The sequence below is a fragment of the Musca autumnalis genome, unplaced genomic scaffold (assembly GCF_047663935.1).
Source record: "Musca autumnalis isolate F117 unplaced genomic scaffold, ASM4766393v1 scaffold_1, whole genome shotgun sequence".
In the NCBI taxonomy this organism is placed as follows: domain Eukaryota; kingdom Metazoa; phylum Arthropoda; class Insecta; order Diptera; family Muscidae; genus Musca; species Musca autumnalis.
Window position 1 is genome coordinate 114,116,848 of NW_027411644.1, and position 11,017 is coordinate 114,127,864.

The window sequence follows — 11,017 nt, forward strand, 5'->3', positions numbered from 1 at the left end:
CGCCATGATGACTTGCACTTCTGCAACAGGGGGAGGATGTTGATTCAACGACAGCTGATTCAACATAACCATAGATCACAGCTGATCACCAATATCATTAATTGATGGCAACATCATCATAATAACTAAGCACCCATATAAACGAATGGCAACGTCATTGTTGTCATACATGTACATATATCAAAGACAGTTTTAAGGGTCTTCTCCGACCTTCTTCCATCCGTACTGTCGTGATATCACCACTACCCATTCGAGGCGGCGAACACAGTATAGGCGTTGACGCTTGGTCCACTCACCTTATGTTTATATATGTAAATAATATGTCAATTGACATAGAAAATTGAAAGGTCGAAAAAACTCCAAATAAAACTTCACAATTATGTAAATAATGTTCCTGGACTTGGGCTTTTGCTGCTTCCTACCTATTGGTGCTTCGGAGGGATTCGGAAGCATAATCTTCCTAACCCAAAGTTAAACACCCCTCCTCGACTTCTTAAAAAGTCCTCTCCAGACATGTCGGTGGCGAATTTTTATGACCAGTTCGTCGTTCTTCTTGAAGCAGTATAGAATCCTCCAATTCCCAATCTGAAGACCGATGGTCTATTTTGCAACCGACCCCAGTTTTCGTCCTACCTAGCTCCATTGAAGTAGGAGGTACCCATACTGGGGACTACCATTCCACATGGTATCTAGAGTTGGGTAATCTAGTTCCTAGTTCCTTGTACTAGTTCCAAAACGTATGAGTAACATCATGAAATATAACGTGTGATATTAAGTATACGCAGTTTGTTCAAAGAAAAAATGTGGACCATTGGAACTGCGAAGTGAACTAGATAGTTCCATATAGTTCCTTTGGCACAACTCTAATGGTATCTCATCCAGAGGTACAACTGACAGATTGCCGCCTTACCAAAGAGACTCAATGTCCTTAACTGTCTGAACAAGGAAGTATATTATATATTCCTTATGTTAAAACTCGATAACGAAGAAACACTAAAGATTAATCACATCAGATAGCTGGTGACCTGTGGTAGATGCAGTTCATTTATGTCATTCAATTCCTTTGCAACTAATATATATTATTCTGTACAACTATAACAAATACTATGTACAGCCAATATTCAAGTTGTAATAACGTCTGAAAAAACCTGTAACTAAGAATAAAGTATTTTTTTTTTATTTTCATAATATTTTTTCTTTATTAAACTCGAACATCCTTTTTTGTTTCATTTAATGTTAATGTAAATGAATTTTCTTATTTCTACATGAAGTTAGGTGTTTTATTTGCTTTCGATTAAATCCATAATAAGAACATAACTTGTTTACAATTTAAAAACTATTGGGCAGACTTTCCACATTATTTCTAAGGGTTTTACGGCATTTTAGATTTGTAAATAATATAAGGTTTGAAAGGACTTCTATAAACAAGAAATATTTATAAGGAGTATTAAGAAATTATTTTTTATACGTTTTTTTTTTTCAGAAAATAGGTAAATATAAATAAATCTTAGAATGAAATGTACAACTACGCCGACTTTTCACTTTTTTTGTTACAAATAAGTTACAAATAGAGAAATTAAATTCAAATTTAAAAAGAATTGTAACTTTACAATACATCAATCTCATAAAACAGAAATAAGTGTTTCTCAAGATTATAACTTATTTTCTGATATTTTTCGACCTTGAGGTCTAAAAAATGTAATAACATTCAATGTCAAGCGTTGTAAACTTATCCAATTTAGAGAAGAGAAAGAAGCTGCGTTTCAATTTTTCATTACAAATACGTTGAACATATACGAAAATACATTTTCATGTGAACACACTGAAAACAAAATGATTGAAATGTTTTACCAAGTTTTGTATTTGTTTTAGAGAGAAAATATAATTTAAAAATCTTAGAAATAAATGAAATAATATACATTTAAAACATATTCTTATTCTAACGTAAAATATTTTCATATAATTTTTTACATAATAATAAAGGGTATAAAGATATGAGCGCACTAAAAGTACAAAAAATAAAATAATAACAAAATAAAAAACACACTTAATTTTACAAAATTTTAAAAAATAAAAACAGAAATATTATTTATAAAGACTAAAGGGAAATAATTTTAAACCGCTAATATTTCACCTGTTCCAGAACCTGCAAGATTCTACTGTTTTGAAATTTTTTACAAAAAATTCCTTTATAAATTTGACAGAAATTTCATAAATAGTAGATTCTTGCTGGTTATGGAGCAGAACAATTGGAAACTAGAACTTCAACATTTTACATATAGGAAAAATAAGAGAAAAATGTATTACATTGTAAAAATCACAGAGAATCAATTTTATTTGCCAATGAGGGGTATACTGTTTAAATATCATTACTATCTAGACTTTCTGGTACAGGGTAAAAAATAGGTGAGTTCGTATACTCAGCACTTTATACAAGTCCAATATTACAATTGCTCTGTTCCAGAACCTGCAAGAAGCTACTATTTTTTACTACAATAACATTTTTTCCTTTATGTTATCGGAAAAAATAGTAAAAATTAGTGGATTCTTGCAGTTCTGGAACAGACCAAATATGTTAAACTACTAAAGTATTTCGCTTTGTACTGTAGAGAAAGCGAACAACATCCAGTAAAAATTTGTACAAATTCTGAGTAAACGAAAACACATAATATAGAGAATATTTTCTTATAAAAAGTATACATCTCAAATGTTGCCAAAAACAATACTTGCTAGCAATGATATATGTAATCTCTACATGTTTCAACCAAAATTCTGACTTTTTAGTCATTATCATAAAAAACTTCGCTGGGAAACGAAAACCCGAATTGGTCTTTCCCAATATTAGAAGAACACGCCAATAAAATATAACAGGGATAATAAACATATTACTGTTAACAGTGAACATCGTATTTCATAAAAAAATTAAAACAAGATAAATTTTTATCACTGTTTGTGGTTAAGGGATATTTTGGAAAGTCACAATATGTTGTGTTGTTATTATAGATTCATGACAATGAGAAAAAACTTTTTAGATTGTGGAATCAAAATAATATAGTTTTGAACTAAGGCTCAAATTTATTTAGAGTCTTGATTTTCACTCAGATGTTTGCAACCATTTACAAGACCTTTAGATTTGTTAAATTTCTTTATAAGAATTAATATATAATGCCACTTTTCTAAACAGAATTCCTGTAAATTATTTCTTTGTGTCTGGGCATGCTGAGTTCTGTGTAGTTGAAGCAAATAAAAATGTATGTTTATTTATTTTCATTCGAGCATAACTAATAAAATATTCCCTTCGCTCTGCTTTCCTGTGTAAATAGATATAATTTAGTTAGAATATACTTTTTGAATGTGTATGTATTAGTGTAAAAAACCATGTTTATATAAACTTAAGCCATATATATAAAAGTGTTGATGTCATCATCATCACGTCGCATGTATTTGTGTTCGATAAGCCATTCCAATTGCTCTTTGATCATTTTCTTTGAAGGTAAAAACATATTTTTTAAAATATCAATTAATTCGGCCTGTAACGAAAAAAAAAAATATTTTATCATAAAGGAAAATTTTTTGTCATGTGATAAATTTAAATTATTATTTTTTTTTTCATTTACTTTTGTGTAATTTAAATAATTGTATAAATTGTAAACACGTTAATTTTATACATGGGTGTATGCTCATCTGCCTATCGATGTGTTTTTATACCCTCAGCATTTATGCTAACGCGGTATGTACACTGGTTTTAGACCCCAAGTATGTTTGGACGAAATGTGTTTCAGACAATTTGTAGTCGATTTAGCAATTTCCGTCCGTCTGTCTGGCTGGTGCGCACGATAACTCTCGAACGGATGAACCGATTTGGTTCAAAATTTGGCTTCCGCAATATATTGTCCAAACTTAGTTTAAGTTCGAAGATGGGTTATATCGGTCCACTGCTTCCGGTACCTCCCCCACAAAAGTTCGGAAATGTTCGGAAAATTTGTGCGCACGATAACTCTTGAAGGAAGAAACCGATTTGATCCATACTTTGCACATCGTGAAATTTCTACCAGACTTAGATGAGGTTCCAATATGGACTCAATCGGTACATTCCTTCGGGTACCTCCCACACAAAATTTCAATGTTCACGAATCGCTTTGATTTTTGTTGTTGCAACTTGCATTCACTGCCCCCCATATACATCCTGAGAATATAGTGTGAAAGGTACAAACAAGCCCTATGACACCGTGTGTAGTGGTTGGAGCGCATATAACTCTCGAACGGATCTGCCGATTCGGTCCACAATTTGTATTTGTAATATTTTGTGCAAACTTAGTTTATGTTCGAAGATAGGCCATATCGGTCGACTCCTTCAGGTACCTCCCCCTCCCCCCCTCAAAAGTTGAAAAATGTTCGGAAAAATTGTGCACACGATAACTCTTGATGGGAGTGACCGAGTTGGTCCATACTTTACACATCCTAAAATATCTACCAGATATAGATCAGGTTCGAATATGGACTATATTTATCCACTCCTTCGGGTACCTAGTGTGATAAAAAGCCCTATCTGTCGATATCCCCGCAAATTTTTGATCTTTAATCCTATCCATACTTTTGTCGGTCATACGGCCAAAATTTTCAAAGCCCCCCTAAATACATATGTACGTTTTTTTTATTATTTCAATCCACACAGGCTGAGGGTATATCTCTGTCGGCAAAGCCGACTGATACTTTTTTACTTGTTTATTTGTCTTTTAAATTTTTATAGCCTGACAATTAAATTTTAATTTAATTTATTTAGTTTTATTTTTCTTTAACCCCCTGTTTTTGTAACTCATTTTTAATCGTTCGTCTATATTCGTAATAATTTAGGCATCCATAGCTCAGCCCCCACATAACATACAGACTTAATTTTTCGTACATTAGTTCCATATATAGTTATGAATTCATCATTTAAAAATCAGCGCTCTACATTTGCGCTAAGGCGAGTAAATAGATCTACAAAATTTGACAGTTCGTGCGAGAAGAATAAAAATGTTTACAAAAACTGAGGGTAAAACTCAGAAAAAGATACCAATTAAAATTCAGAAAACCTAAAAATGTCGACTTGAATCGCGATTTAGTTAAAAAGCGCTCCGGCGATATTTTTGTTTTTTGATTTTTCTTATCTATGAACATTGTAGTTTCAGAATCCGCAAAAACTTCGCAGGTGTAAGTAAGCACTTTCCATTTAAAGTTGCTTCAAGAGCGCCATGCGATATTATTCGGTAAGTTAGCGACCAATAAAATGTAGTCGTAAAGTTCTACCAATAGCAACAGTGTTGTCAAATTATATTTGAAGTTTTCATTCATAATTTTGCGTTTTAATGTTACCGATTTTTGTCGGTAACCCAAAAAATGAGTTAGAGGATCGCACCACTGATTTTCCAAAATTAGGGCGAAACCTATAGCTCTGCGTGTTGCGTGTGCTTCAAAAATACAAAAACAAAATACATGTATTTGTTGTTGTTTTCAATTTGAAATACATGTATTTTGTTTTTGTATTTTTGAACGCACACGCAACACGCAGAGCTATAGGTTTCGCCCTTACATTTAAAAATCATATTCAGAATTCTTCGTTTGAAAATCAGAATACTTAATTTTAATTTAGGGCTGTTCAAAGGGCGCCCTTCTGCTGTCGGTGTGTCAATTCGCTTACTCTCATAATTAAAAAAGAGAGCTTTTGTTTTTGAAATCACAATTTTCAATACACATTTTTTCTATAGCAAAGACAACCCAGCATACTAAAAAAACTTGAGATAATATTACAAAAAAGTTTTAAATTGCATGTGTAATAACTAGAAAATTATCTAAACGGTATCACATGGAAAATATTTAATATGTACGCTTATTGTATGCTTCTCCTGTAGAAGCAGAACATTTTTATAAATATTTTATAAAATGACACAAAATGGTATGTTAGGTAAGTCTTATGCCAGACTATGTCCCAATTTACATTAGGCGAGTTTACTTGCGGCAATTGTCAGTTTGAGGGAGAGAGAGGTGAGGCATATGGTAACCCTTTGCCTCTCAGCCCCCTCTCTCACCTACAAACTGACAATTGCCGCAAGTAAACTCGCCTAATGTAAATTGGGACTATGAAAATGAGTTTATTGGTAAGAGGTGTGAAGGGGGTGAAACTCTGTGCACAAGGTTCTGTAATCTGAAATTATTCTTTGTGTTTAAATTCGAAACTCTCAAACCAATGCAAAGCAATGAAAATTGTCTCCTGCGTCTATACAAGCAATTCAGTTGCGGTACGTCTTGTTTTCAATTCAATAAAAATAATACAATGAAAAATATAAAACGAATTGCCTGAAAATGACCAGTAAGAGCATTTTTTTCCACATCCATTCCCCTTACGTGTCTCTCATACAAACAGAAACTTGCCGCAAGTAAAATTGCCTATTGTAGATTGGGACAATATATACATACATACATTAGACTGACCGAATTTGTTTTTGGATCTCCTAACCGCTACTTTTTTCCATTTGATCCAAAAAACTTATGTATGAAATTTTATAGCTATCGCTTAAGGTTAACCCGTGCCAACCTAGCGATCTTTGTTTCCATAGTAATTTGTATGGGACCAAAGTTGTATTATCACGAAGATACGCTAAAAGACGCATTAATGGGCCAATCGATGACAATTTTACCAGTTCATTGGCTAAAAAAAAAACCAATCCTACAAAAATTTTGAAAATCGAATCGATTCCGTTTTCTTTATGTTTGATACTTTTCATCAAAAGTTTTATGATTGTAGACAACTTTTTACTCGATAAACTAAAAGATCGTTATAATATTGAACTCACCTGTAGTGTTGCATTATTCATGCGTTTACGCATTTTCATAATTTTTATAATGGCCTCCTGTACACGTAAAATACGCAGCTGAACAATAGATTGATTGTCTTCTTGTATTGAACGTTCAGTACTCAGTTGTAAACGGCCAATTAAATTCAACTAGCGAAAAAGAATATAAAAGAAATTCCCAAAGTTATTCACTACAAAATGTTTATTACATTTTTGGTGACTTACCTTGCCCCTGCGTTGTGATTTACCATTCTTGACAACGGCAAATTCTTGATTAACATAGAACAAGGTATTCTCTGTAAAATCTTTAGGCGAAGGACAATTCGGTTCCATTAATAAAATTTGTTTCTTCAATTTGGGAAATGCAACCAGTGACCACAAAGTACGCCTCAGTTCCGGATCTTTGAAAAAGAGGAAAAATATATAATCATTTCGTATTACGATTATTTTATAAATTTCTTCTATATGACCGCACCTGGCAATTCAGTGGCTAATCTTAAATTTTCATATGAAATTTTATCATGTTGTCTTTGATTCCATGCAAAGAGTACGGCCATTTGAAATGTCGTAACATCCAGATCATAACGACCAAAATTATTAACAAATGTTATTGTGCCATTACTCATATGATGATACCATTGCAATTTACGGCCGGAATGTTTTTTCTTATAGAATTCTTCTACATCTGGTATATAGTCTTCCAGTTCAAGGGGTAAACTGACTGACACACGCTCCGAACAACGAGCCCAAGCACCAGCATTTAAAATCTTTATATTAATGGCATCGTGACGACCAGTGGAATTGCGAAATTGTGTATTTAAGTCTTCACTAACCTGTGATCCATAGGAAAAAGAAATTAGAAATAGTTTAAAGAGTTCATAAATACCTAAACAATTGAGTTTAAAACTTACTTTAATGTCTTGGAACATACGGGCTAAACGATTCACATAGTCTGCGGGCATACCAACTTCACGCAACCATTCGACAATATCTTCTTCTTTTTCACTGTCAGCACTAGTACCCAATATTAGTCTAAAAATAGGGAAAGTTCAATATTTAACTATTCCAAGTCATACGTTACCTTAAAACTATAACAGTACTATTTGTCACGAAAATTCTAACCACTGCACTATAGGTAATTTGGTCTGTTTTTGAGGCAAAAATTAATAGCGACGGACTTATTGGCTTTTTATAATGCTTTATATGCAAAAGTAAGCTAAAACAAAGAATTACACAGTAACATTCGGATATAGCGAACATCGGTTATAAGCAACTACGTTTTGTGTTCCCAAAGACCCCAAGGTCATTTAAATATTCTGATTTTTTATTGACAGCTCAAAGCATAAATAGAACAGATGCAATGATGACCCATGAATCGATGTTGGTTGCATACAATTTTGTTTACATCTAGTTATCAGTATATCTGTGCTACTACCAATTCGTAGAATAAAATTGAGTTAAAGAGGAGGAAAAAGTATTCCGATCTAAAGCAATGTTCAGTCTTGTATTATTTTACCATCCACTATAATGCACCGAATGTTTTCCAGTATGTTTAGACTATCAAGGAGATTATGAATGTAGACTCCCCGTGAGTTTGGTCTCTGCCGTTTCAACTTAAAGAAGAAAGTGAGAAAACTCACTGAATATTCTTTGACTTCATAGGGACTACACGATTATCACAAAAAGCCTTCTGGCAAAAAGACCGCAGCCTATATTCAATAGCGCAATTATAAAAATGTCATTATGTATAAGAATACTAAACTCACCTTCTTGTTAAATGAACCTTATGATAACGCATAAATACATCCTTATTATTAACATATTTCAATACCAATAAAACATCCCTGAGACGTGCATCTATCTGTTCGCTAGTCAAACGTTTGCTTAACGGTGTCCGACGCAACAACATGTCACAGTAATTTGCCAACAATTCGGGACATTTACTTTCGGGTGCTGTATATTTTACCCCACGATTTTGTATACCAGTGGGCAATTCCAATTTAAAGACACTCGTATCGTTGACCACCGTCTTAAATGCCTTATCGCGTGCCGTAAGGAAACGTGGATCATCATTGAAGGCGTTCTTAACCAGTGCACTAAATTTCTTAAACAATTCCAACAAGCGTTCCACATATTTTTCCGAATCTTGAGTAATGATTTCTGACGCCGATAGCATATCAGCAAGACCTGCCGAAACAATATGATTCTCTAAATCACGTAACATAGGATCAACACCATTTGGAACTCTATCAAGTAAGCGAAACATTAAATTCAAACGATCTGTTTCGTATTCTTTTATGAGTGGTGCACATTCTGCAATAATGGTGTTCATGTGATCTCCCACCAGCACTTTAACACAAGTCTGTGCCAAAACTGCATAACTACTAGGTTCCAGATACCGTTTGGCTCGAGCCTCCTCCTCTCGCAATTTTGCATCTGCATATTTCATAAAAGCCAAGACACCATTAGCTTGTTGTTGTTCTGTGGCTTTTAAACGATAGAAGGCAGTTGTAGCTTTTAAATAAGCAGCTTCAAAATTTTCTCTATAGATTTGTAATTTATCTTCAGGATTCGAACATAGATTGACGTAGCTTTCCCTTACGCCAATCACCAACTGGGCATCATAGGCATCACCATTACGTTCGGCGTGTACAATTTTCATGGCCGACTCTTGCAACCGATCTTTAATGTCTTTGAATATGTGCTCATTCCAAGAATCTAGCATCAGCTTACGCACAATGCTGTCTTCGGTGGGATTCTTTTTGGAGCTCGATGACGATGATGAAGACGCTGTTGCAGAGGAAGTGCCGGCAGCAGCAGCTGCTGCTGATGTCGATGCTGCAGACGTTGAGGAACTTGAGGCGGAAGTCGATGCCGAACAACCGGACGACGAAGATGTTTTGGATTGAAACCAATGTTCCAATTGGCGAAATGGTAGAGGCAGGTAGCTGGATTGAGTAAAGAATTTACGCCATTCTATAATGTAGGTGGTGAGAAGAGCATGTTCACCCCTCTGTGATTGGACCTTAAGCTGTGCATGGGCTATAAATTCCACAACATCGTTACGTAGGCAATCGTATATTTTAGCAGCACCTTTCTCATCCCATAAACAGACCAAATGAACGCCATAGAATAAATCCTGCCATTCGACTTGTGAAACTGTTTCTTGTTTTAGTAGTTTGAGAACAATTATTCGCATATCTGGCCATACTTCCTCGAAGGAACGCGTCCCTTTACCCTAGACGCCGTATAACAAACAACGATCCGCACAGACGCACGAACACAAGTAAACGACCGCATTATGAAAAGAACAAGAAAAAAGTTAGCACATAAAACAAAAGTAGATTGCATACATCATTACCTTTAACATTTTAGTTTTGAAGTTTTATTTCTAATCAACCGCAACGCTGAGCATTTATTTTGTTGTTGTATATCTCTGTGGAGCTAATTAAATTTAAGAACAAGAACAATTTCCAACAAATTCTTAAGCTTTGTTTCTTCTTCCTAGATCTGCCTTCTTCCCGACGCGATGATGGTCATTAACACTGAAAGCTTTGGCAAAATAAAAAACAATTTTTTGTAATCTTATTCAACTGCAAAAGCCAAGATTTAAATTAATTCATTCTAGCTTCTCGTTACTTGTTGTTTTTATTTATTTGAACAAGCAATTATCATTATTGGTGTTTTGCAAAATAAAATTGCAAAACTCACTCACACATACTTTAAATATAGATCAGAGACGGCCTTTAATAGCAAAATTAACGGCGTTGATAGTAAACAGCTGCGAAAAGAGATAAATTCAAGGAATCAGCAATAAAAAGGGATGACTATGGGATTCAGGACATTAATCTAGAGTTTACACAAGATAAATTATAGTACGTTTATATATAACCGGATTTAACAAACCCACTGGGTTTCAAATGTCAATTCCTTTACGTGTACGTCAAGTAAATCCTCAATAAGAAGGTTAACCCTCCAAAAGGCTATAATATAAACATGGCCTTACACTAGTTTTGTGCCGGGCTAACACACTTCGAGAGGATTTATTTGACGTTTGCGTTATGCAATTGGCATTTGAAATACAAACCCACTGGGTTAATCCAGTTAATAATAAGTTTACATTTACGAAATCCACTTGATTTCAACTGCCAATTCCATCCCAGCAAAAAAGTTTGGAAGTAGTG

The 11,017-nt window shown here is 34.1% G+C and overlaps 1 protein-coding gene across 2 annotated transcripts; it reads right to left on the reverse strand.

Annotated features, from left to right (window-relative positions):
• Positions 1–1,168: 1,168 nt before the first annotated feature.
• On the reverse strand, positions 1,169–10,582 carry LOC141404873 (cullin-5-like). Of its 2 annotated transcripts, none has more exons than XM_073988687.1 (8): positions 10,555–10,582; positions 10,195–10,385; positions 8,600–10,071; positions 7,745–7,865; positions 7,309–7,666; positions 7,059–7,234; positions 6,834–6,983; positions 1,169–3,530 (listed from the first exon to the last, which is right to left on the reverse strand). In XM_073988687.1, the coding sequence occupies exons 2-8, from the start codon at positions 10,201–10,203 to the stop codon at positions 3,393–3,395; spliced, it is 2,424 nt and encodes an 807-aa protein (XP_073844788.1). In that variant the 5' UTR covers positions 10,204–10,385; positions 10,555–10,582; the 3' UTR covers positions 1,169–3,392. The 2 variants fall into 2 exon arrangements, with proteins under 2 accessions (XP_073844788.1, XP_073844796.1); XM_073988695.1 differs by having other exon boundaries at positions 10,473–10,568.
• Between the last annotated feature and the right edge of the window lie 435 nt (positions 10,583–11,017).

Coding starts and splice junctions, on each gene's coding strand:
- LOC141404873 (XM_073988687.1), bottom strand. Junction 7,866..8,599: donor AAGGTTCATTTAACAAGAAG/GTGAGTTTAGTA, acceptor CCCTATTTTTAG/ACTAATATTGGGTACTAGTG. Junction 6,984..7,058: donor AATCACAACGCAGGGGCAAG/GTAAGTCACCAA, acceptor CTTTTTCGCTAG/TTGAATTTAATTGGCCGTTT.